This window comes from Petaurus breviceps, unplaced genomic scaffold (assembly GCF_028583685.1).
Source record: "Petaurus breviceps papuanus isolate PSGF00001 unplaced genomic scaffold, PetGlider_PUasm1.0 120, whole genome shotgun sequence".
NCBI lineage: Eukaryota > Metazoa > Chordata > Mammalia > Diprotodontia > Petauridae > Petaurus > Petaurus breviceps.
The window spans coordinates 3,283,239-3,310,338 of NW_027185627.1; the positions used below are offsets into that span (position 1 = coordinate 3,283,239).

The 27,100-nt window shown below is 37.5% G+C and overlaps 2 protein-coding genes across 8 annotated transcripts in view; one reads left to right on the forward strand and one right to left on the reverse strand.

Annotated features, from left to right (window-relative positions):
- Positions 1–1,510, reverse strand: part of DCTN5 (dynactin subunit 5) — a 101,026-nt gene extending 99,516 nt beyond the window's left edge. For all 6 annotated transcript variants that reach the window (XM_069089406.1, XM_069089415.1, XM_069089379.1 and 3 more), the window contains exon 1: positions 1,363–1,510. In XM_069089406.1, the coding sequence (XP_068945507.1) occupies positions 1,363–1,410 (48 nt within the window). In that variant the 5' untranslated portion in view covers positions 1,411–1,510. The remainder of the gene's footprint in view (positions 1–1,362) is intronic.
- Positions 1,511–1,532: 22 nt separating this feature from the next.
- On the forward strand, positions 1,533–25,637 carry PALB2 (partner and localizer of BRCA2). 2 transcript variants are annotated; one of them, XM_069089370.1, is made up of 14 exons: positions 1,534–1,802; positions 2,646–2,705; positions 2,845–2,935; positions 3,442–5,184; positions 6,497–6,541; positions 6,983–7,305; positions 9,542–9,622; positions 12,135–12,296; positions 13,009–13,094; positions 13,813–13,971; positions 14,727–14,843; positions 19,980–20,067; positions 21,568–21,716; positions 23,564–25,637. In XM_069089370.1, the coding sequence occupies exons 1-14, from the start codon at positions 1,755–1,757 to the stop codon at positions 23,772–23,774; spliced, it is 3,363 nt and encodes a 1,120-aa protein (XP_068945471.1). In that variant the 5' UTR covers positions 1,534–1,754; the 3' UTR covers positions 23,775–25,637. The 2 variants fall into 2 exon arrangements, with proteins under 2 accessions (XP_068945462.1, XP_068945471.1); XM_069089361.1 differs by having other exon boundaries at positions 1,533–1,802; positions 6,497–7,305.
- The last annotated feature ends 1,463 nt before the right edge of the window (positions 25,638–27,100 follow it).

The window sequence follows — 27,100 nt, forward strand, 5'->3', positions numbered from 1 at the left end:
TGAATGGGAAAACTAGCCTCTACCTGAAATTTAGCATTTCCTTCAGTTATGTCCATTATGAAGGTAGGTAACAAACATTCTTAAAAGGGGTCAATAGGCCTCACCAGACTTCCAAAGGTACCCATTACACAAAAGGTTTAGAATCCCTGCATTACATCACAACTCCATTCCAAAGCATTACTGATATTTCATTTAAAAAGCAGCTTTTTGACAAGTCCAGCATTCTCAAAAGGAAGAAGGAAAATTTAGTAGTCTACTCAGCACTGATATTTTAAAGTCCTTTTATATTTTATTTTTGGAATATACTACTAGGTCTGCTGCTTTCAACTATCATCTCTTTTGCTAGTCAAAGGTTGAGATGGAGAATAAGATGAACTACTGTGCCTTTGAGATTTTGTAAAACTGTACATATCAAGTAACAAAAACCAGACTGGAAGTAAAGGGTTCCCTTCCCAGCCCTTTTCTCTCTCTACTCCTTTTTCCACTCCTGTTTAAAACTTATAGCACATAGGTGCTAATAATGGGTTTCTGGAGGAGTTACTTAAAGGAAAACTCTGCTGCATTTCTGGGGAAAACTGGGTTCGGGGGCCTTTTAGGTATTATTCAAGGCTTTAGATAACAGCATAAGTTTGGGGAGGAAAGACAGCATAGGGACTAGAATACTGGGGCTACAGAACTCAGCCTCTTGGAAGCTTCGAGGAAGAAGTTTACTCTCCCCATAAGTGCTACCACTAATGCAGACCCTGAACTAACAAGATGAATGAGGTGTGTGGCCACTGCCAAGTAGTGGGCATGGAAAAGGAATTCCTGTGGCAGACCTTCCCATGCCAAGTTGGATGCATGCACCATATGTAAAACGTTAACGAACAATACAAAATGTGGATCCAGGAGACACCCAAATTTAACAAAGAAAGACAAGCAGAAAGCATCTCATGGTACAGGATTCGGAGTCAGGAGGTCTGGGTTCTCATCCAAACCCTGTGCTTCCTCTTGTGGTCGGAGGTAAATCACGTCCCCTCTCTGGGCCTCAGTTTCCTTATCTGTACAACGCAGATGCCTCTAAGACTCCCTCTGGTTCGCAGGGTCCGGGGTGATTTCTCCTCCAAACGGAAGAAGGAAGGGGCCGGGCGGTGAGAAAAGAGCAAAGGGGAGGGGCGGCGAGGAGAAGCAGGGAGGCCTGTGCCCCAGGGGTGACAGGTGGCCCGGACGAAGCTCAGACCTGGGGAGGCAGGACGCAGGGGAGGGGCTGGGGCTGCCCGGGGATGGGCGGGGCGCACCAACCATCAGCGGGGAGTTTACCAGGACGACCTGCCCCCTCTAGCCCCCGCCCCGCTCCCTGCGGCCCAGCGTCGCCCAGCGCACCGTCTCGATGTACTCGGACTTATTGTAGAGTAGCTCGCTCAGCTCCATACTGCAACCTCCGTCTCCCAAGCTCCAGTCTCCCTTCCTCCCGTTTCCGGCCTCCACCGTCACTTCCTGTCTGGAAGGGGAAACGCCTATCCCTCCCTCCTTCACTTTCTCCATTCGCTCCGCCCCGTCGGTCGATTGATCCGCGCTCCTCTGGCTGGATTCGATCGGCAGTTCGGCGAGCGGCCCTTTCTGCCTGGGTTGAGCTGGCGGGAGTTGGAAGGGCTGGCGCTCGCAGCTGGGCTGGGGGTTTCTCGCGACCTCGGCGGGGCTTGGGGCGCACTGTCCCCACGAGCCGGAGTCGTCGGGGAGGAGGCACCCCCCGTCCTCCCCTCTTGGCTGCAGCCATGGACGACTCGGTGGGGAAAGTGCTCAGCTGGGAGGAGAAGGAGAAGGTGCCCGGCGGGGGGTGGGTGGGAAGGGGCCTTGTGATGGGGGTGGGGTTAGGTCGGAGGGCTTTCCTCTCCATCTCTGCGATGCTGAAAGTGAACCCTCGGGGTGGATCTCTCCTTGCCCCCTCCCCCCGCCCCTCTTCGCCGCGGACCTCGTGTTTACTCCTAACATTTCCTTGGCGCTTTAAAGCTTGCGGAGGGCTTGGCACCTGCTGTCTGATTTACTCTTCTCCCGACCCCGATAGAGGCTGCCTTCATTTTAGAGCTGATAGGCCCGACGCCGAGGGGATCCCACAGCATAGCTAGTCTCTGACGCCGCATTCGGACTCAGCTTCACTGATTCCTAGTCTGTAGCTCCATCGCATAATTCCGCCCCTCTTCCGGAGAACGTAAGCGCCTCGAGGTCAGGCGACTGTGCTGGTTTTTTATTTGTGTTCCCAGTGATTAGCACAGAGCCTTGTACTTAATCTTCAGTTCAGCAAGCACTTACTGAGCACCTACTGTACACACGATGGTAAACGCTGTGCGTGCCAAGCCCCAAACAACTAACATCCTTCTTGTTGGCTTGAAGTGCTTGTCCCGGAACGCTCATTGTCTCTACCCCCCATCCCGAGGAAGGGGGGAAAAACCTGAGGTTAAGAGGAGAAAAATCCAGGGAATGTGATCTATTCAGAGAACTTCAGAAACCCCCAAATCAACCTGCATGCTTCCCTTGCTCTCACTGCAAAAGCGCTGACACTTCCTACTTGGGCCAGCCCCTTACTGCTGTCTGGGTGGCCTGCCAGTATTTCTTTGGTGTTTCTTTTGGAAATGTGTAATTCTAGATTGGTGCCTTTCTCTCTGCAGTTGAAAGAAAAGCTGGCATTCTTAAAAAGAGAATACAGCAAGACACTGGCTCGATTACAGGTAGGACATTCTTTTTCAGAGAAACAGATGCCGCCTTCACAAATGACAGTATTATCATGCTGCTTATTTTCACTTTAGTGGAATAAGCATTGAGGAAACTTACTTTTATTAAACTTGCTCCTGGTTTTGTTTTGTCTAGCGTGCTCAAAGAGCTGAGAAGGCAAAAAATTCTTTGAAGACTGAACAGAATTGCATGCTTAAGCAGGAAACCTCAATACAAACAAATTCAGGTAAAAATTAACCAATTCATTTGTATTTGCTTAACTCATTTGAATTTTTTGGGATATTATCTTACAAACAAGACAGAATTTTTTTAATGTTTACTCTTTATCTCAGCTTTCAGATACAAATTTTGGTTAAGATGGGGCAAGGGAAGGAAAAGAATTTAGGAAAGAAAGAAAAAGAATTTGGAAAAATGGGTAATTCTTGATGAAGTATGGGGGAAAACACTTTTTGTCAATGAAATTAATTCCTTATGTAAATTAGCTTTAAGATTATGGTAACTAGCAAGCTGTTCAGAGTTTGAATGTAGTACTATATTGTAACCTCTTTAAGGGTTGGGGAAGATATTTAACTTTGTATCTTCCCACAACCTACCACAGTGCACTAAACATTCAGAACTTATAACTATATATTATTATAACTTAGAACTATATATATATATTCAGAACTTATAGCTAAATATTCAGAACTTAGTGCCTAACATGCTAGTCATAAACTATTTTTGTCTCCCTAGAGCCAGAAGACAAAGTATCTCTTGGTGATAAATTAGAAACATGTACAGTACAAATTGATGCCTGTCTTAATGCAGAAACCAAGGAGAAAACAACTGTTGCACTTGACTTTGAGCCTGAGTTATCGAATGCTGGTGATGGCTCAGGAGTATGTCCTGAACATATTGATGATAACTGCCAGGAGAATTTCCTTTATAGAATCACTGAACCAGATAACAAGAAAAAGCAAAATAAACAGCCATTGAATAGAATGAAAACCCAAAAGAAGACACTAGTATCAAAAGAAAGTGAATCTTTCTTTTCCTCTGATTCACTTATAAATGCTGGACAAAGACAACAAAAGCAAGTGTTTGCTACAGAAAATCCAGAGTTATCAGTGTTTCAGGTAAAAAATCACTTTTCGTGTGGTGAGAGGGAAATCCAGAATTCTCACAGACCAATCACAGAAATGAATGAATGTCTTGTTGCTCCAGCTAATGAACTCAAAAATGATGCCAGTGCAATTTTGGAAGAAAATAATCTTCCTGAGAGGGCCACACTTTCTTTACACAATCCTTTGGATGACAGTAATATACAGCAACTTGAGTGTGTTCCTCTTGAAGACGTCTGTGATAACTATAAACTGACTACCCAGTATTCGATGAACCTTATTCATGGTTCTCCTAAAAAATTAGAGGAAGGAGAGAAAGAACATGTTATCTCTCCTGGTGACCAGATGATAAATGTTGATATGAATGTGAATAAAAAGATGTCTAGTATTCTCACCTTGCCATCAGATGACAGAGCATTTTCTGCAAATGAGCGCAATCATTCATTAAGCAAAAACACACATTTTGATGAACATAATCATAGCTTGAAACCTTTAGGATCTTGTAGTAACATACTTGATAGTAGAGGTGAAAGTTTTCAAAAGAAAGAGGTCCTAAGTGAGACTGCGAACCCTAACATAGAAATAATCTCTCCTGTTCCTACAGAAAATCCATTAAATTCTTGTACAGTACTTGATGGTCTTTTGTTTCCTGTGGAGTATTATGTTAGGACAACACGACAAATGTCAAATTGTCAGAGGGCAGTAGACCTGGAAGCTGTAATTCAGAGCCAGTTAGGTGTAAAAAGAAAGGGATTTAAGCATAAATGTAAGCAGGTAACTAAAAATTTAGATCTGTCCTCCCAAGAGCAAAGTGAACTTCTGTTATCTGACCAGGGAAATTCAAGTAGTCCTTTCCAGAAGTCTTTCTCTTCAGCCACTGAAGGCAGTCCTGCTGCTCTGCCCACTAAAGACAATGATTGTGCTCTGAAAGCTTGTAAAAGAAAGGGATTTAAGCATAAATGTAAGCAGGTAATTAAAAATTTAGATCTGTCCTCCCAAGAGCAAAGTGAACTTCTGTTATCTGACCAGGGAAATTCAAGTAGTCCTTTCCAGAGGTCTTTCTCTTCAGCCACTGAAGGCAGCCCTGCTGCTCTGCCTACTAAAGACAATGATTGTGCTCTGAAAACTTGTAAAAGACGATTGAGTAGAAGACACAGAGGGAGAATATTCTTTTGCAAAAAAGGAATAGATGATCAGGACTCAGAGCTGCAAGTTTCTGATAATCTGGATATTAAAAAACCCAAGGAAGATGTTGCCTTGTTCAAAGAAGCTCCAAGGAAAAAAGAACGTGTTCAGGGTAAAAAAACAGTCACCAACAAATCAAGCTGTATCCTTGCTAATGTTGACAAAAAAGCACCCACATCAATAATACAAGGTATTGCATGTTCAATTCTTTAGGCCTATATTAGGCATTTGTTCTGTTCCACAAAAACCAGAGCATGTTAAAAGTCCTTCCAAATATCATCTAATTCACTGGGAGGAAGCTGTAACTAATGCTAGAGATGATTTGGGGACCAAAGCAATTGTCTGTCAGTTTGAGAACTAACTGACAGAATTTTAGCTGTCCTCCCCAGCTTGGTAGTTCAATGAATGGGTAGTTCAATGGTTGTGCTTGAAGTCAGGAAGAACTGAATTCAGATCCTGCCTCAGATAAATAGTAGTTATGACAAACTGGGCCACTTAACCTTTCTCAGCCTGAGTTTCCTAATTTGCAAAATAGGGGTTAATAATAGCACCTACCTCCCAGTGTTGTTGTGAGGATGAATTGAGATAACACAGTTTTGCAAAACTTAAAATGACACATAAATGCTGGCTATGATTATTAATAGTAATTATGCACTAAAAAGCTCTGAACCTGTGCTTTTTAATCAAGTATTTTTACCAATTTGTCTAGCCTCTCCAGGACATAAAAATTAGGAAAGGTGGAGATGCTTAATAACTATATCTCTAAAGCATTTTGAAGTTTACGAAGTATTTTCTTCACAACGATCTCATAAGATAGGTAGTGCAAGTATTCCAGTTTTATGGATGAGGAAACTGAGGTTCAGAGAGATCGTGACTTGTACGAGGTCACACAGTGTCAGAACTAGGACATGAGTCTTCTGTCTGGTTTCTTCTACTGTGCCTGTCCCATCACAGAATAATAAACTTTCATTTCTGTTAGTGTAGAAAATAAAATTTACTAGGACTAGTCCAAAAAAGCCCCCTGATTTGGGCAATTTTAGTCCATTCTCCTAGGAACCAAGCATGTAGTCCTCATGTTTCTACTGATTCTTCCTTTTCTTCCATGGTCCCCATTAATATTTCCAGCCAAATCCTAGATCAAGGGATATCTGTGTCTCAACCTCTCCCATACTTATGTTGAATTGATCCTCAGTGCAGTTTTAAGAATAGTGTGATGTATGTTAAAAGTAATATAGACTCAGGGTCTTAACAGCACAGTATTCTGTTGAAGTTTAAGTGAAAGATGACTTTTGTTGCTAGAAGGTGTTCCTGCCTTTCAGTAGTGAAAAAAAAAAGATAGAAACCTTACTTTCAATATTGTATAACTGTATAACACTATGGTGTTATAAAAAATGATCTAGGGATTTGAGTCCTATCCCAAGGTATTAGATAAATGGCTACAAAAATCTATCAAAAGTGTTTTTCCTCTCAGGTTTTAATTTATTTTTTTCTTTTTTTGTTAGGGAAACAAGATTATATTCAAAATAAAGACCTTCATTCTTCAATTGGTAATGACTCCTTCATTGTGGATAATACCAGTTTTGATCTTTCTTTTCATCTTAAGAATGAGATACTCAGTTTTGAGAAGTTGTTGTCAGGCATCAACATCACTGACTTTGACTTGCCTGATGAGAACTTTGGTTTTCTTAAGCTTGAGAAATTAAAGTCTTACTCAGCACAACAAATTGAACCCTTTGATTCTGGAGCTGGTGGAAAAAAGTGTATTGATGGAGACTGTCTTATTTTGGAGGAACTGGTGCCTAAAAAAATAGTTACAGAAAAGGAGAATTTAGCGGGAGATGTTATTACTGTAACAAGAAACTCACAGCCAAAAAAACCAAAGTGTATTCCTCAAAATATGCTACTTTTCACGCCTTCTAGTACTAACCTACCTGGCACAAATAACCAGCTTGAAACAGATATGTGTTCTCCTGTTTTCCCTATCCTAGGTGCCACACCAGTTTTTGGCTCTCAGATTCACAGTGGAAATGTGGCTTCAGAAATTACTGGACCTACTTTTTGTACACCTAGACATACTAACTTGAAAAAACAGAACAATCTTACTGGAGATAATCAGTGTAACAATTCACCCAATGCATTGAAATTTGATACTAATATGCATTCATTAGGTGGGGAAGTAAAAAAACAGCCTGACCAAATAGTGCCGTCTTCTGAAAAGAAATTTGACAGTGACTGTGGTTCCCAAGAAATTCTTCCATCTGTTGACTCAATCACTTTCAAAGAAAGACCACTATTGGAAAGCACTTTCCAGGTATGATTTTTCATAAAATTAAATTAATTCTTAAATTAAAAATTTAAATTAAATTAAAAATTCTTAAATTAATTTAAATTAAATTAAAAATTAAAATTCTTAAAAAAAAAGGATTGATGCCTTTCATTGTTATATTTATTTTCCAATATATGCTTCCCCTCACCTCAAGTAAGCCATACCTTGTAACTAACATCAAAAAAGAAAGGAAACTTTGTAGTTTCCTAATGTAGTTTAACAAAACCAACCAATAGCTCTATCTGCAATATTCCCATACTTGACTTCTACAATGAAGAGAGGGAAATAAATTTTCCTGACTTTCTTCAAGGTCAAGCTTTGTGGTATATACTAATTTCAGAGTGCCCAATTTTATTTTTCTTTCCATTTCTATTGTCATTATATATGTTGTTTTCCTGCTTCTGTTTGCTTTACTCTGCATTGGTTCCTGCATGCCTTCTCATGGTTCTCAGGCACATAATAGGTGCTTAATAAACGTTTATTGATTGATTGCTTTAATTCTCATTTGTCATTTTTTATGACTTAGTCATATTTTGCAGCATTCATGTAGCACAATTTATATAGCCATTCCCCAATTGATGAACACTTTATTTTCAAATCTTTCTAAAAGAAAATTACTGCTATGACTATTTTACTATAGATGAGACTTTTCTTTTGGACTTTCATCTCTTTGGCATATATCCCTAGAAGTGGGATCTCTGGATCAAAGGGTATGGATATTTTAGTAACTTTCTTAACATAATTGCCAATTGCTTTCCAAAATGGTTATACTGATTCACAGCTCTACTAACAATGTATTGGCATGCCTGTCTTCAAAGCAGTCCAATATTGACTATTTCTTTTATCTCTGTCATTTTCCTGAGTGTGGGTTGAAACCTCAAGAATTGTTTTGATTTGGGTCAGCTAGGTGACAGTGAATAGAGCACTGGCCCTGAAGTCAGGAGGACCTGAGTTCAAATCTGGCCTCAGACACTTAACACTTACTAGCTATGTGACCTTAGGCAAGTCACTTAACCCCAATTGCCTTGCCTTCCCCCTTCAAAAAAAAAAAAAAAAGAATTGTTTTGATTTGAATTTCTTCCAAGCTGCCATTCATGTGGTTAGTTTTCAATTTGTCTTTGGAAAACTATTTATTTACGTTCTTTGACCACTTATTCACCACTCTTAATCCTTGTATATCTTGGATATCAAGAGATAAAAGATTCTTTCCTAATCAACTGCTTCCCTTATTCTGGTTCATTTTGTTTGAGGAAAAGATATATATATATATATATATATATATATATATATATATACATACATACACACACACACACATCTATATATGTGTATATATATATATCTGTATGGGTTCCTTAACCTTTTTTATGTCATGAACCTCACACAGACTTGGGAAAGGGGTCCATGACATAACAGTCTGGTTAAAACTATGGACTTCTTTCAGAATAATATTTTTTAGTGCATAGGTCAAATATATAAGATTACAAAGGCAACAATTATGTTAAAATAATTATCAAAATTCTAAAAAATTCATGAACCCCAGGTTAAGAACTCTTCCCTGGTATAAGATGTATGTCTAAACCTAGTTCTTAACAAATAGGGAGTTTCTCCCAAAGTTTATGTTCTTTAGTTTATGTAACACTGAATTATTGAGTTTGATTGTTTCTGATTCTGGCTTATCCTGTTCCACTGATCTACTTTTCTATTTTTTAACCAGTACCAAATGATGATTACTGCTTTATAATATAATCTCAGGTCTGTAAATAGCTATTCCCTTCATTCCTACTTTTTTATTATTTCCCTTGAGATTCTAAACCGTTTGTTTATAACAAACGAATTTTATTTAGCTCAATAAATTACCCACTTGTTAAACAGGCTTTGAAGGAATGAAAGTAAAATGTCTATTGAGTAATAATTAATGAGCTCTTGATGAATTGGCCCTGAAGTTAGATTAAAACATTGGAAATGTCCAGTTAGAAAATGTTTTTAATGTGTTCTTTTGATATGACTAATATTAAGCCTTAATTATAGTTGTACGGTTCACTTAAAATTCATCCTTAAAAATTGAAAAGTTGTTTTAAAAGAGCTGCCTTTTAAATGAAGACATGTCACTGAGGCTTACTGCTCATTTTAGAAAGAAAATGAAAATATAGGACATTGAAATTTTAATTAATGTAGATATAAATTTTAAATTAATATGGTGACTTCTTTCTCCCCGCAGACTAAAGTAGCAGAACATCCTGCTGAAATTTGGTGTGATAGTTTGAAACTTGGTAACCTACAGCTACTTTCACAGTTAAAGGTCAGAAGGCTATCTTCTTTTTTGTTTTTTGCTTTTTTGGGAGGGGGAGGGCAGTTGGGGTTAAGTGACTTGCCCAAGGTCACATGGCTAGTTTTTTGTGTTAAGGCTGAATTTGAACTTAGTTCCTCCTGACTCCAGGGCTGGTGCTCTATTCGCTGTGCCACCTAGGCCTCCTTCCCCCCCCCCCCAAAGGTTTTTTGGGGGGTGTTTTGGTTTTTTTTTTTTGCTTTTTGGAGGAGGGAAGGCAGGGCATTTGGGGTTATGTGACTTGCCCAAGGTCACACAGCCAGTAAGTGTTAAGTGTCTGAGGGCAGATTTGAACCCAGGTCCTCCCGATTCCAAGGCCAGTGTTCTATTCACTGCGCCACCTAGCCACCCCAGAAGGCTATCTCCTTTACATTATAACGAATTAGATGATTTCTGAAGACAGAGGAAAATATGATTATGCTACTGCCCTACATTTAAGAAAGTACATAAGTATTTTTTAAATTCAAGTACAGTTGAAACTGAAATAACATCAGTTCAATCCTTTTTCTCACCTCCTTTTTCTGTTAAAAAGGTTTTCTTATAAGGGATATGGGTATTTTAAATGTTGTCTTTTCAAGGGTACTTAGCTAGTTTAAACATTTTAAGTAGAATAGGTTTTGTGCCTCAGTGAAGGGAGATTATAGTGTACTTTCCTTTTATATGTTCTAGATTGTATTGCTTGTCCCTATAATCTTTTTGCTACAATTTCATTTAGCAATCCAGTGAATGTTTAATTGGTCACTGGATTACAGTGTCTAATTGAACCAAGTATAGCTATAACTTCCGATTCCTGAAAACTGAAATTAGAGTTAACATGGTAGGTAATTCCTGAATTAGCCCTTTTTTTCCCCCTAATCTCCATGCTTTGTAGATGGTATTTTTGGTGTGGACATGCTCCTATTAAAGTTAATTGTAATTTTAAAAGACCACACCTATAAAATAGGGAGTGTCATTCTCCTTGCAAAAAGATCTTCATTTTACCAAAGGATTTACCACTAACTTCCCTTTAAAAAATTTTTAGAAAGGATTTGTGACTGGGAGTCTGCTAAGTGCTACTGATAGAAATGCAAAAGCAAACTTAGTTCTTGCCCTCCAAGAGCTCATGTTCTAATTGGACAAGGCTATAGTGTTAAGGAGACTGGTGGCCAGGAGGGGGCACTTTAGGGTTGAAAATTACTGGGATGGCTGTTGAGGCCCTGTAGATTAATCTGCTTCTTTCTAGGATTAACAGCTGAGTTAACTTGGCTCCAGAACTGAAGGAATAGCAAGGCTGCTGGTGAGTTTGTTGTATCCAGGGAATAGGAAGAGTGAAGCATGGCTTTTAAAATAATAATTATCTTTATCTAGCTATGTCTACACCAAAAATGCCATCAGCTGAGATTGGAAGAAAGGGATAATCCAGGATCTGCTATTATGTAAATGAATTCACTTTTCATGGCAGAAGTCAAGTCCAACTGCTTCATCTTAACCATGGAGGGTAGCTGAGAACCAGAGGGGTTAAGTGACTTGTCCTAGATTGTAGATATAGTATGTGGAAGGAGCTGGAGTTGCAATCCAGGTCCCAAGACTCCAAATTCAAAGTGATTTACCTTGCACACTATAGCTTAGTTCCTCTACTGCATTTATCATAAGATTTGACTTATACTCTTGATTAGGACACAGAGCAATGTATTTTTACTTGCTAATACTTAACATCAAGTTTATTATCCTTGTAGTCATGAAAATGAGGGCAAAACATTATACTTAAAGCAGGTAAATTCTTGCAGATACCATGCAAGCATCCTCTTGCATTTCATATTCTTAAAATCTTAAACTACTGTTTGAAAAGGTTTTCTTCTTTAAAGGCCATTTGTAGTATAAAAATAGGTGTCAGTCTTGTACTGGAAATTAGGACTTAAATGTTTGTGTTCAAGTCAGTGTACCTGGAGTATCAAGCACTGTTGGGTGCTTGGGACATACAAAGATGATGATTAGGATAAAATCTTATTCAAAGCTTAAGGCTCTTCCAGTACAGTTGGCAAGACCCACGAATCTAATTTTCCTTCTGCCTGAATAGAACTTTAATTTAACCCTCTACTTTAGGGTCTTGTCAAATTATCACTTTTGAATGGTTTTTTTGGCAGCGTTATCTACATCGAAGATTCTCATAGGCTACCTGTCTACTCCTTCCCTGAAGCATTCGTACAGACATCCTGACAATTGGCCATCAAGCCTCCACTCGGATGCCTTTCATGATGAGGAATTAGTAAAATTTACATAAAACAAACAATATTATAGATGGCAGCAGAGAGCTACTAGTTTTGGAGTCAAGAGACTCAGCTCCTCAACTTTGTGTGACCTTTTGAAGTCATTTCAGTTCATTTTTATAACACTTGTATTGCCTGTTCCAAACACAGGGTTGCTATGAGGGAAACGCCTCATAAACCTTAAAGAATGATTTAAGTATGTGCCCTTCACAGTAACTCCTGTTCCTCCTTTGTAACAGAATCCTTCAGATTCCTGTTCTGTGGATGTGAGTACTGTGTGGTGGGAAGTAACTGGCTGTAAGGAGTCATGTATCATAACTGCCTGTGAATTTACAGTTTCTCTCTGGAAATCTCTGGATAACTGGCAGTGGAGAAAAGTTTACACATGGCACTTCACAGAGGTAGGAATCAGAGATGTTTATAGGTGGAATTGACCATAGAAGGAACTTGATTTGCCTAAGGATAAAGAGGTACAGCTTACCCACAAAGCAAAAATTGGTAAGCAAGAAAGAGTCTAAGTCTCTCTTATTATACAGACCCCACTTAAAGTATTTGGGATTTTGTCAGATTTTTTATTCAGCTTCCTACATTTGTTTTTACAAAAACTCTTCTTTCTAAAACATGATTCTCCATGTTATATTTGTTGTTGTTGGATCACAGAACTCTTTGCTCTTTACCAAGCCTTTTTTTTTTTTTTTGCTTTTTGGAGGGGGGGATGCAGGGTAATTGGGGTTAAGTGACTTACCCAAGGTCACACAGCTAGTGTTAGGTGTCTGAGACTGAATTTAAACTCAGGTCCTCCTGACTCCAGGGCTGATGCTCTATTCACTGCACTACCTAGCCACCCCTACCAAGTGCTGGTTCTTTCCCAGAGTTTTGTTCATAACCTCTGATAACACTAAGAAAAGAGATATTTGTAGATGTGTAGTATTTGGGTTGGGGTGGGGGCAAATCACTTTATTACTCACTTCTTAAATTTTGGGAGAATGCTCTGGCATTGTAAGAACAAACTAGAATGTGATCATTAGGAATTTTGGAAATTTAATGAAATGAATGAAAAATGAAATAAATAAAACAGTTAAGAAATGGTTCTTTTGTTGCTGTTTGATTTAGATTCCAGTACTACAAATTATTCCACTTTGGGATGCTTGTAATCTTGTGTGTGTTGCTTTGGGACATCTAGAAATTAGAGAAATTAGGTATGTAAATGTAAAGCTATGTTTTTTCTTTATTATTGAAACAGTAAACCAGCAAATTTTTATTGAGTACCTACTATTCTCTCTTAAACATTAAATACATATTTATATTGTGGATTTTGAAAGGATTTTGAATTTTCATTGAAAGAGCAAGACCTATAAACTCTTAGGCATTAAAATGGCATTCTTGGATTGCAGCATGTTTTAGTAGAAAGAATGATTAATATGTAGTCAAAAGAGGCCTATGTTAAAATTTCATCTCTGATCCATATTAGTTATTTGACCCTGATTTTTCTGAGCCTTAGTTTGCTTGTCCAGAAAATGGGGGGATTAATAATACTTGTTGTGAGGGCAATGTTCTATAAGCATTAACAAATCTGAATCAAAAATGGTTTCCTTTTAAAGTGTGAAGTAGAAAAGATACACCATTTCTTTTTTTTTTTATTTCTATTTTTTGCTTTTTTTTGGAGGGGGGAGGGCAGGGCAATTGGGGTTAAGTGACTTGCCCAAGGTCACACAGCTAGTAAGTATGTCAAGTGTCTGAGGCTGTATTTGAACTCAGGTCCTCCTGACTCCAGGGCCGGTGCTCTATTCACTGCACCACCTAGCCGCCCCAAGATATGCCATTTCTACATTTCCAAAAAATTCCTTTCCGTATTTTAATCTATTCCTCATATATACAAAATTTTCCTTATGTTTCTTTCATTTTGATTTGGTTTAGATTATTGTTTTGTTCTGATGATGAATGCTTAAAGCAGTCACTCGTAAAATCTGGAAATATAAAAGCTGTGCTTGGACTCAGACACAAGAGGCTTGTCTGTAGTAATGGAACCCTTCATGATCATCAAGTAGACCTCATGACCTTTTCAGCATCTGGAAGGTAAAAGAAGCATTGCTTACATAGATATTTCTTTTTCATTTTATAAGCTAAGGAGCTAGTTTGGTCACAGGGCTTAAAGTATAAATTGAAAGACAAAAGGGTGGTTTCCTTGTCTTATGAGTGTACCTAGAAAGAGCAAAGGACAAGCTTAGCATTTATGGGGATTTTTCCAGAAATAATTCAGATACATAGGTGGAGGGGCCACAACAGGTGAAAGTAGTGGAATGGAAAGGTTGAGAGATAACTGGGAGCTCTGGTAAAGCTAGGTCTGTTAACAGCACAGACTTTTCTGGTAGGGAAATGGGGAAAAATTATTCAGGAATTAGAAATTATGTCTTTGTCCTTTTTTATCTTGAATAATATTAGAGAGTTACCGTTATTCAGTTTTCTGTTTTCTATTTCATCTCTGACTTGGCTGAAAGGAAATAGGCAAGGAAAAAGATAGAAATATTCTGTTTACAAAAGAATGGAATTAAATTTCTACTTTGTTATCAAATAATCTTTGAAATAACGAATGAATCCTAAGTGTCTATGCCACTTTTGGTACATAGAAAGACTAAGTTCTTTCTTTTTAGTTCTTATACCCTTAAAAACATGACATTAAGAACTTTTAAAAGTGTTTTCTGTTATTAAAATTTTGTGGTTTGAACTTTTTTTGAGTGCTAGATTAGTTACTGGATAGAGTTCAGTAGAGAGACTTGCCTAGGAAAATCTTTGGTATGAAGTTCCAATTCTTAATATTCTTTAAAATATAGAAGTAAAGAAAAACAGACCTTGATGTCTCCAGAAGAAACCATCTTGGCTTTTGCTGAGGTTCAAGGAATGCAAGATGCTTTGCTTGGCACAACTCTGATGAGCAGTATTGTTATCTGGTAAGTTTTCCTTTTGTGGTGAATTTTGAAGTCAATGTGCAGTAAAATTTCATTAATTTGTACCTCATGTGGGAAAAGTCACTTTGAATTATAGAATGTGTGTGTGTGTGTGTAGGTTACTTTTTATTTCCAACAAGAAAAATAATCTAGTATCCACATTATTTTTTCCATTGTTTTAATTCATGCTTTTTGTTTATGCTACATTATATTTATTTTTCAATATATTTCTCCACCACACTGAGCCACCCCTTGTAGTAAAGATTAAAAAAGAAAAAATGAAAAAAAGCAATTTAGCAAACCCAACCAACACATCAGCTATGCCTGATAGTGTAAGCAATAATTCCATACCCATAGTCCCTTACTTTTGGAATGAAAGAAGGGAATTGATTTTTTTAAAAACTTTTTCTCTGGGGTCAAATTTGGTCATTATAATAATATATTTTTGAAGAAATACAATTTCATTCTTTTCAAGTATGTATAGTAATCAGAATTAATTTTTTAAAGTTTTTGAGAAAATTGAGATGAAGAACTTTGATAGTAGAGTCTTCTGACTGACCACAGAATCAGGGAAGTGCCTGGACTATTGTCTTACAAACTTTATCTAAAATCTGGAAATAGAAAAGACAATTTGTACTAACAATATAAATTGTTCTGTAACAATAGGACAGTTTATAATTTTAAAATGTTTTTCAGAAGCATGGTGAAAATCATTGTTGAAATAAAAGAGTCTTTTGTTGTTGCTAGAAGACTGAGCCATTTTATGGTCAAAGAGTTTTGTTTTTGTTAATGTGATAGGGTAACTTTTGCCCAGAAAACCCGCATCCATTAATCTGCATATAATTTCTGTAGAACCTGAGAACATATGTGATCCCTTTGTAAATCATACTGTTGGTCTCAGTGATTATGACCTTTCAACTTCCATCTTTAAAGTGTGGGTGTTTTGAATAGAGGCCCTTAGCATTAGTACACTAGGGGATTGTTGACAGTAGAGGAGACAGTGTCGATAAGATAGTATCCCTGACTTTATAGAGTTTAAGATTGAGGATTGGAGAAGGTAGACAGAGGGACATTCATGTGACCCATGACCAAATATTCAGTACAGTATAACATAGTGTACAGGAGAATTTCATTTAGAAATGAGAGCTACAAAGTGCTATGTGAAGTCAGAAGAAGGAAAACCATTTCCTGTTTGGGGAGGATCAGGGAAAGCTTTGTGAACGAGGAAGCCCACAATGACCTTTATCTCTACGTGTATGACATCTCATGATCTAGAATATGAGGGCAGAATGATGGATTTAATCTTCAGACAAAATGATGTGCTTGCTTTTGCTTCTTTCTTGACTTAGGTCCTTCCAGTTAGTTCATTTAGGTATTCTTGAATGAGCAAAGGACAAAGGCCTCCTTGCCTTTTAATAAGACCTTATAAATTATCATATGTAGTTAATATGTATTACATTACTATCTACAGCTTGGCTTATTTTTTAACCACATTTGCCCAAAGTTTGTTCTATTTTCACCTTTCCTTTTGATTTAGTAACCTTATTGTATCTCTTTCCCATTTGGTTATGTCCTAATTACACAGCTCCATCTTCTCTTTCAAATTCATCCTGTACATTTTGAATACATTATTACCCTTCTCAGAAAATATTTTCAGTGGTTCTAGGTTGCTAAGATAAAATGGACATCTCTCAGATGAGTATTCATGATTACCCTCAGTCTGGCCATGACTTACATCTCCAACCTTATCTTTGAATACTTTCCTCCATGAGTTTTTCATTATTTGAACTCTCCTAACTCCAGAATTTACCAAGAAAATTACCATTTCCATATCTGTTCATTTATCATGGTATTACCCTTTCAGCATCTAATACCTTTTATTTTGTTACTTGTATCACACACACACACACTAATTAGCACCTATTAGTTATACCAAGAATAAATATATGAATTTGTGCCTGTGTATATGTGTGTATGTAAATATGAATGTGTATGTGTCACTGGTGTGTGTGTGTGTGTGTGTGTGTGTGTGTGTGTGTGTGTGTGTGTACAAATAAAAAGTGCTGGTGGTGCCCAGAGGGAGACATCACTGTTGTGAGTAGCCTTCACGGAAGACTTGAGTTGGGCCTTAAAGTAATAGTAGAATTTGTATGGGCAGAAGAGAGGGTGAGTGGGGAGGAACAGGTGGCATTCCAAGCTAGCAGAGTAGTGTGAGCAAAGATAGAAGCAGAACACAGTGAAAGAGGGGATTTGGGGGAGTAGAAGGATTACTAAATTTAAGAATCTACATGAATCCAAAAGGCATTTATTAAGTGCCTCATATTGACAAGGTTCTATGTTAGGCTCTGGGGATGTAGAAGAAGTTGAAATCATTAGATTTAGACCTACATTATAGAGGTTGTTTAATGCTAGGCTAAAGAATTTAGACACTGTCTTTTAAATGATGAGGAACCATTGAAGATAGGGAAGTGACATAAGGAAAGCATAACTTTTAGAAGGCTAAATCTGGCAACAGTGTGTAGGATGTATTGGGTGGAGAGGAGACTGGCAGCAGGAAAAGCTGTTTTCTTAGCAACATTTAGGAAGCTAATGCAATAGACTGAGAATAAGGTGATAAAACCTGTGTTATAATGGTTGTGATGGGAATGGGAAGGGAGACATGGATGAATATTAAGGAAGAATCTACATGAGTTGTCCCACTGATTAGATATTAAGTGAGAATCAGAGATGACTATGATTTAGGCTATGAATAACTGAGAGGATGGAAGAAATAGGGAATTTAAAGGAGAAAGAGCTAGTTTGGAGGTGGGGAGAGGAGATTTCCCTTGTTTAGTTTGAGGTGATGGCAAAATATCTAGTAGAAATACTGTACAGTTGGAGAAAAGCTATTGTTCAAGAGAAAAATGAGAGACGAAGATAGATTTGGGAGTCCCTAGTGTAGAGCTCATGGTTGCAGCTGTGAAAGCAGAAAATCACTGAGGTAGTGTTTTCATTTGGATGATAATTAACCTTACCATAGTTGAGTAACATCCCTACTTCTTTTCTAGCCTAAAGAGTCCAGGTTCCTAAGACAGGCCTGTACAACCTTTAGCGTGCCAAAGAATTTCCTCTACTTACAAAGGATGTTTTCCTCTTCATTTTTCACAATTGCTGAAACCCTTTGGCCTCCTGCAAGTATAACCAGTCCACTGGCCACAGGTTGGGCAGGCCTGTTCTAGGAAGTTGAAAGTAGAATGTAGGGAAGTTGGTGCTGTAATTAGTTATTCATGCCCTAGTTCTAAAGTGAAGTTCCTCTTCTCTCCCTCCTCCCCCCATTTAATTCAATAAACATTTTATAAGCACCAAATACCACAAAGTATCATACTAGGTGCTATGCACATAAAAATAAAAGTAACCCCTCCCCTCAAGGAGCTTACTTTTCTCTATGAAGTTTCAGAGAGAACCCCGGTGGCACCATTCTGAAGAAATACCTGTGCAGCCAATTTTCTTTCCCCCGGATTCCTAAACAGACCGGTTTCTGCTCTGAGTGATCAATTTCCTATTAGTTTTTATAACTAATTAAAGCTAGGTGGAGGTTCTATTACATTTTTGCTTTCTCATTTCCTATCTCTTATTTTGCCTTCTTTGTTTCTCTCTGTATCCACATGTCGTTCGTCTTACTTTTCTGAAAGTTCTGTTATCATCATTCAGAAACTACTAGGTGGTACAGTTAGTCAGGAAGACCTGAGTTCAAATTCAACTTCAAGACATTTATGGCACTGGACAAGTCACTTAATATGTCTGCTCCAGTTTCCTCATTTGTAAAATGGGGACAGTAATAGCACCTGCTTACCACGGTTTTTGTGAACATCAAATAAGATTATATTTGTAAAGTGCTTTGCAAACCTTAAAATGCTATTTAAATGCTAGTTTATTGTTAGTGTTATTATTATCATAACATGTACCTTTTGAAGGCCTACTCAAGTCTCCCCCATCTCCTGCAGATGAATCCTTTTGATTCTTCCTCATTCAAATTTGTTAGTAAGGGAACTTCTCAGACTATCATGTCTTAGAAAATTTAGACATCACAAGATACATTATACACTCAAAAGAGTTGGAAAACTCTAACCTTGGCTGTGTGTTAATCTCCTGAACCCAATAGAATGAAACGCTAAAATATCCCTGTTAATGGGATTTTTCTTTTCAATTCTTAATGACACAAAAAATCTCTGTTTAGAATTGTGTCTGACTCTTCGTGACCTCATGGGATTTTCTTGACAAAAATACTGGAGTGGTTTGCCATTTCCTTTTCCAACTCATTTTACAGATGAGGAAACTGAGGCAAATAGGGCTAAGTGACTTGCCCAGCAGTCCTATAGCTACTAACTATCTGGGACCAGATTCAAACTCAGATCTTCCTGACTCCAGGCCTAGCAATTCTATCCACTCAGTCATGTTAGGTGTCCTGTGATATAGTAAATACCACCCCAGTTTAATGTGACAGTTTAGCTGAATTAGAGAGCTAATGTATAGACCTATAATTGACTTACTCTATGGCTATAAGCAAGACTAAGGTAGTCCGTCCCTTAGTTCTTCAGTAATTTATTTCATGGGGATTTTGTGAGAGAATGCATAATGTGAAATTCATTCAGTTCCCTAGAATGAAAGTAATGGCATTCTTTCTTGAACACTAAGTTGCCTATTTAAAGGTGTAATGCCAGTGCAATACCCATAGCAGCTGCTATGAATATGCATACATATTTCTAGGGTAGATTTGCAAAATATAATAAACCCTCTTCCTCAAAGGCAAAACCAAAATATTTATTTGGAACATCACTATTAGGATACCAGGAAGTAAGATTTAGCAAGGTACTCCTCACCAATCCAGGAGTTCCACCATCTCAAAAATTCTTTCTGTCAGGCCTCCCCACAAACAAGTTCCCCTAGACAAGTTCCTCCCTTCTCTCTGCCTCATTCTCATTCTCTTTCCCTTGGGCAGGCTCCTTTCATTCTAGGCTCCATGTGACTCAGGTTGTATCACAGCTGTGAGCTGGGCCAGACCTCAAAGCCGGTCACATAGGCCTATTAATGGGTGGGGAAGATTATCCTATTCCATTAACATTACAAAAGGTTAAAAATTCTTGTTTCATTGGTATTTAGGAATTTAAAAACTGGTCAACTTCTGAAAAAGATGCAAATTGGTAATTCCTACCAAGCTTCAATCTGTCACAAAGCCTATTCTGATATGGTATGTATCTTTGTTAAATTGTAGTGCCTTATTTGTAAAGGAATAGGAACTTAATAAACTTAGTCTCCCATTTCCTTTATTTTAGAAAAGAAGGTAAGTAAACCTGTTCTGGTGTCATGAAGGTCATTTTAGAGCAAAGTAATAGAATTCTTTTTATAGCTATAAATTCAGTGACTCTATAAGGTATAATAGCTGTAGCACAAGCTAGAAATAAAGTTGAAAAGTGTTCTCTCTAATATTATCACCAGAATCCTACCTGGCTAATACAATTATCTTATTTGCTTTTAATAAAGCTGCCAATTATGCCTGATTGTGGTGAGTGTTTTAGTGATAAGAATTTTTTTTTGTAGTTCTAGTTCATTTAAAAAATGTTAGTTTTCAGCATTCATTTCCACAAGATTTTCAGTTCCAGATTTTCTCCCCATCTCTCCCCTACCCCAAGATGGCAAGCATACTGAGATAAGAATTTTTTTTAAAAGAGTGGTTAATTAGTCTCAAACTCCTCTATATCTTCACTCTTTTTTTTTTTAGTTCTTTGTTTTTTTTCCCACATAGAAAAGTTCCAATATAGAAAAGAGAGAAGAATGTTTTATATGTGGTGTATTAGGCCATCCTTGATTTACAAGTGGCCATGAACATGAAAAACTCTTTGAAGCCACCATCATTAGTAGTGACAGCCCTGGCAGGTTCAGTAGCTACAGGATGTCAGCACTGCCATACCATAGGGAGATAGCAATTCTGATATCCAGAGTTGAAATATAAACACATTTCCCATAAAAAACACCCTTTGGGATTGTTGTTAGGTTTTATAGTACCATTAGTTCCAGGTTATAGTTCATCTATTTCATGGGTAAAATAAATTTTTTTTTTGGCCGATCTGGGAACCCAGGCACTATAAATACTGTTTTTTTAAATGAGAAAATGCATTCTAAATTCCAGACAGCTTACCTAAAAATAAACCTTTGATACAGTCAGTATGAGTTGGAGACTATGTGCATTGAATGAACTTCAGCATGTCTCAGTGTCCTGAATTTATTCACTCCCCTTTGCCAATTTTTCAATGAAAAAAATGGAATGTAAAAATAGCAGTAAACATGTTAGACAAAGGGATGGAGAAATGCTGGCTGTGGTATAAAACTGGTGGTTGGTATGAGTAAATAAAATTGACTATTTTAGTGGATGGCCAAGTTGGAAGGACAGTGTCCTTCTCCCATGTTGTGTCCTGACAAGACAGCTGGTGTGTCCTCGACTGAAAAATGTCAGGGAAACCATGAGCTCAAGTATCACCTAGTCCAGACTAACAGTGGGTTTATTTATTCCTACTTGAAAAAAGCTAAATCAGTGGTTAAATCTTAGATATTAGTAGCTATGTTCTCATCATTAACATTTTATGGAACAATCCAGCATCTATTTTTTTTTTGCCATCAAATTATTATCTTAAAAAAATTTTTAAAATTTCCTAATGGTTTCATTGACAATCTATTTTTCCTTCCAAATTAGGGGCTCCTGTTTGTTGTTTTGAGTCATCCTCATGGCAAAGAAATCGAATCAATGGGAACTCCTATATTTCGGTTGATTGTAATTAATCCTAAAACAGCCCTTAGTGTTGATGTACAGCCCTACTCACTTCCCCAAGGCCATACTGGAAGGCAAGTGTACAAAGGGTATTATATAAAGTCTTGTGTTTCTTAGGAATTATTCAGTCTCCGGAAGATTTGGGAGCAGGGGAAGAAGTAAGGTAACCATTAAATTCCTACATGTAAAGAAGCAATAGTAGAACAACAACAATAATAATATCTGACTTTATAGAAAGAATACTCAGAACACATTGCAAATATTTCATTTGATCCACAAAACTAACCCTGGCAGATAAGTGCTGTTATTATCCCCATTTGACAGAGGAGGAGTTGCCTAGAGGCAAGCAGGTTTTTTTTTTAATCACTAGTCTAATATCTGTAGTATCCATTATATTTTTTAACCATGTAATCATTCATTTATTATTTATTATTTATCATGTCACCTAGGTGCCAAAAGGCAAGTAGTTTTTTTTAATCACTAGTCTAGCTGATTATCCATTAATTCTTCTTATGCAAAGTCCACCATGAGAGTGTTATATAAACAATAGGTAGAAATATGGCAAGTTTGTAAATTAAACTCTAAGATCCTTATGTTTTGATGCTATTCTCATGTGGTTTTATTGGATTTTAGAGCAGTGCAGTTTACTTTTTGCATGTGAGCCAATTTCATCATTTGAGCCAATACATATCTCTTCTATGCCCTACTCTCTATATTTCCTTAAAGAAAACTTAAAAAACACTACCATCACACCACCTGCTTGGAAGTTGCATTCTAACTAAAAGCTAGATATTTGTGTTTTATTTAGCAACAATGAAATTCTCCACTTAAAGAAATTTTGAGAAAAGGTTCTTTATTTTGTAATAGTTTATGTAGTGTTCTTTGCTTTGAAATCATTGACCTAGTGTTAGTCTCAGTTCATGGTCTCCTGATGTAGCCTGAATTGTTTCTCTGTCATTATTTTAGGAAATATTTAACTACTGGCACCGTACCATTGATAATGATATTTCACAGAATTTCCTTGGGGTGGAAAGTACTTATTTGCAATGTATCACTTTTTATTGTCCCAGTAGTCAAATCCTCTCTTAAGGCGGTTGTTTTTAGAATGAAATTTCTCTGAAAATTTAACAATACAATGCAGTCATTTTATCTTAATTTGGTATTAAACCCCTTTAATTGAAATGGCAAATTTCTTTTTATAAGGCTCTATACATATAGGTATATTCTGGATTTCCTGTCGTATGCACTATCCTAAATCAGGAAATTGAAGAAACTATAAGATTTAGAGCTGAAATGGAAGAGAATAGAATAGAGAAAATCAAGCCCAATCTCCTTATTTTACAGATGTGACTTGAGGCCAGAAGAACCAAAGTCAGTTGATCAGTAAACATTTATGAAGTACCTATACTATGTGCCAGCCACTATGCCAAGCACTGGAGATACAAAAAGTGGCAAAAGACAGTCCTTGCCCTTGAGGAGCTCACAATCTAATGGAAATGACTTATGTAAAGTCTTACAGATAGTAAAGAGCAGAGTTGAGATTCTAACCCAGATCTTCCCACTACATATTCAACCTTTTTCTTACTTTGGCATTCTACTTTAGAGGTCATCTAGGCCAAATGAAGCAGTTTTGTAGATGAAGAAACTAAAAGCCAGTGAGATGGTAATCCACTTTGCAAATTAGCAGAAGACAGTGCATTGTAACGCAGATATGTGGATGTGTCCAAGTATATCTCATAGTTGTCAAAACAAATCCTTCATCTGAGATTCATTTAGAGATAAGTAATTTGCTATGGACACTAGATCAGCATTGAGTCATGCTGTGTTTTTGTCCACTTGAAGGGGAAGTAAGTATTCTCTGAGTTGTGTTAATGTAATTTAAATGCAGAAGTTATATTTTGTTTTCTATTCTTGGTATCAGGTTTCTGGATGGTGAGGTGAAGGATAATTTAGCAGCAGCTGTACTAACTTCTGGAACAATAGCTGTTTGGGACTTGTTTCTAGGACATTGTACTGCCCTGCTTCTGCCCAATTCTGATGGAAATTGGTCTTTCGTTAAATGGTCGGGTACAGATTCTTGTCTACTAGCTGGACAGAAAAATGGAAGTGTGTTTGTGTACAGCTACATATGAGGTTAGGCCAAGAGGAATGCAAATGGATTCATGGACAGACGTGAATGCCTTCAATACCTCTGGGATTGTAACTCAAAAGGAAAGTGTCATCATTTTGAAGCAAATCAAGTATTTTTCTGCTGATAAATTCTCCCACTCAAAAAGCTGAGGTAGTTTCATTTTAATCTTGTTTATTTAGAAGAAGTTTATTTTTGGTTCTGGAGAGTATGCTGACTTTGAATGTTTCATTAATACTGGCTTTTTTATTGTATAATTTGGCTGATATCTTTTCTCGGTTCCACATTTGCACTGAAATGGACAATCTAGCTGATAACTTAAACTTGAAGTACTAATAAATTTTAGTTTTGTAACATTCTGCTTAGAAAATAATTTTTCCTCCATTTACCTATTATAATAAAGTTTAAGAATTCTAGGGAAAGGGAATTTTTATATAGTCTCTGCAATTAGTGACTCTTCAAATTTGGTAATTTTTGGTTAGCTTATTGTATTATGGTGATCTTCAGTTAAATACCTTTTATCTCCTATTCCCCCCCCCCAAATCGAACAACACCCAAAGAAACCCAAATTTAGGAAAATTCTTCTATTTGGCATTTAAGACCCTTTACATCATGGCCTCACTCTATCTTTTAAGTCTTTTTTCTAAAATAAATTTTTATTGATATCTTGTTTTATCATGATAATTTCTCCCAATATCCTTACCTTTCCTTGAGTGCCATCCCATCAAATAATTTTTTTTTTAAGCAATTGGGGTTAAGTAACTTGCTCAAGGTTACATGGCCAGTTATTTCTGGGTGTGGTGCTAAATATCTAAGCCCGGATTCTATCCCCCAGGTCATCCCGACACTGGGGTGCTCTTACTTGCTGAGCCACCTGGCCGCCCCTAAGCAATTGGGGTTAAGTAACTTGCTCAGGGTTACACAGCCAGGTGTTTCTGGGTGGGTGCTAAGTATCTGAGCCCAGATTTGATCCCCAGGTCATCCTGACACTGGGGCTGATGCTCTTACTCACTGGCCACCCCCATCAGATAATTTTTAAAGAAAAAAAAAAGAGGAAGAGACAAAACCCCCCAGTAAAACTAATCAGCTGAAATGTATGCAATGTACCATTCCCATGAAGCACTCTGCAAAGGAGTGGGGTTAGGGTATCTTCTCATATCACTTATCTGGAGCCATGCTCATTCTTTGAAATTTTGCACATTCGGTTTGATTGTTTTGTGGTTGCTCTTTCTATTGACATTGTTATAGTCTTGTACATATTTTCTTGGCCCTATTTACTTCACTCTGCATCAGATAATGTAAATTTTCCCATGCTTCTATATATTTATCATATTCATCATTCCTTACAACCCAGTAACATTCCATCATATTTATGGGTCACATTTTATTTAGCTATTTCCCAGTATATGGAAATTTACTTTGTTTCCAATTCTTGGCTACCGCAAAGTGTTGCTCTAAATATTTTGGTATATATGGAGACTTTCTTGTAATCAATGGCCTCCTTAGGGAATAAGCTTGGTAATGGAAAGTTTGAGTCAATGGGCATGAACATTTTACTTATTTTATCTGTGTAATTCCGAGGTGCTTTCCAGAATGTCTGTACTGACTCATAGCTCTACCAACAATGTACTAGTATGCCAGTCTTCCCACAATCCCTCCAACACTAAATGTTCTCATCTTTTGTCAATTTTGCAAATTTGCTGGGTGTGAGGTGAAATCTAAGGATAGTTTTGATGTAAATTTCTTATTAGCAATTTGGAACATTTTTTCACATGGTTGTTAATAGTTTGCAATTGTTTTGAGAATTCTTTGTTCATTCTGTTTATAAATGCTAGATACCAAACCCTTAATAAATTTGATACAAAGATTTTTTTCCCTATGACTGCTTTTTTTGGGTACTAGATGCATTGATTTTATGCAAAAACTTTTCAGTTATCTCTTTTAACTTTTGTATCCCCTTATTTACCTGTGTTTGTTGGGCAAGTCCCTTAGCCTGCTGGAGCCTCAATTTCCTCAAATGAGAAAATTTGACTTACAATTGAAATATTTTCACCATGGGGATGTTCAATTATTAGAAGGATTGTCACTTAGAAAGATGATGGTGCCCTCAATAGTAAATGGTAATTGGGAAGAGGGGAGGATTCAGAGGGAAACATAATGAGCTGTGTTTTAGACATGTTTAATTTGAGATGCCTATGGACATCCAGTTTGAAATATCTAAAAGGTAATTGGTGATGCAGGATTGGATCTCAGGAAATAGAATATCTATCTCAGAATCATCTACATAGAGATAATAATTGAATCTATGTGATTTGATGAGATTACAAATGAAAGAGTATAAAGAGAAAAAAGTAGGGGGCCCAGGCCAGAATGTTGGGACAGACCTTCACTTATGGGGAGGGAGAGTGAAAGTGAAGAGGTGAAGGAGATGATTGTGTTATGAACCTTCATGACTGGAAAGATGGTGGTATCTTCTATGGTAATATGGAAATTGGAAATGGGAGAGTTGGGGAGAGAAATAAATTCAGTTTTGGATATATTGAGTTTTAAGAGATCTACTGGGCATTCAGTTTGAGATATCCAATAGTTAGGGTGGCTAGGTGGCGCAGTGAATAGAGCACTGGCCCTGGAGTCAGGAGGACCTGAATTCAAATCCAGCCTCAGGCATGTGACTTTGGGCAAGTCACTTAACCCCAATTGCCTTCCAAAAAAAAAAAGATATCCAATAGTTATATTCTAGACTGGAGGTCAGGGGAGAGGTTAGGGCTGTATAAACAGATCTGAATCATTTCCATAGAGATGTTAATTAAATCCTTGGGAGCTGATGAGATCAGCAGTCAAAATACTACAGAAAGAAAAGAGGAGGGCTTAGAACAGAACCTTGGGGGTAACCTATCATTATTGAGCATGATGTGGATGGGTGTAATAGGGGAAAGAGTAGAAGATGTGTGAATGGTGTGAGACAAAGAGGGAATGAAGAGGAACTCACAGGGAATAACTTCAATTTGGGGGATGAAGTATGAGTTATGACCTATAGCTTAGAAAGTGTTTGGGGGGTGTCATAGGAGGCTGGAAGGTAGTAAAGAAAATTTGCTACAGTTTATGGTGAGTGTGATAATGAATGATTTAGAGAGGAATACAATGATTACCTTTATGTAGTGGGTGTCCATTTGAGATTAGGTTACATACGTTTATAAAGTACCCAGTCTGCATGACTTCATGATTTTCTACTTTGTTCAGCACCATAAGGATAGGAATGAAGGAAGTGGATGGTGGGAGCAACGTGAAAAGCTTAGAGTTAGTTACTTGAGATCATAGGCATTGGAGCTG

Coding starts and splice junctions, on each gene's coding strand:
- PALB2 (XM_069089361.1), top strand. CDS start 1,755: ATGGACGACTCGGTGGGGAAAGTGCTCAGCTGGGAGGAGAAGGAGAAG. Junction 2,936..3,441: donor CTCAATACAAACAAATTCAG/GTAAAAATTAAC, acceptor TTGTCTCCCTAG/AGCCAGAAGACAAAGTATCT. Junction 12,297..13,008: donor ACACATGGCACTTCACAGAG/GTAGGAATCAGA, acceptor TGTTTGATTTAG/ATTCCAGTACTACAAATTAT.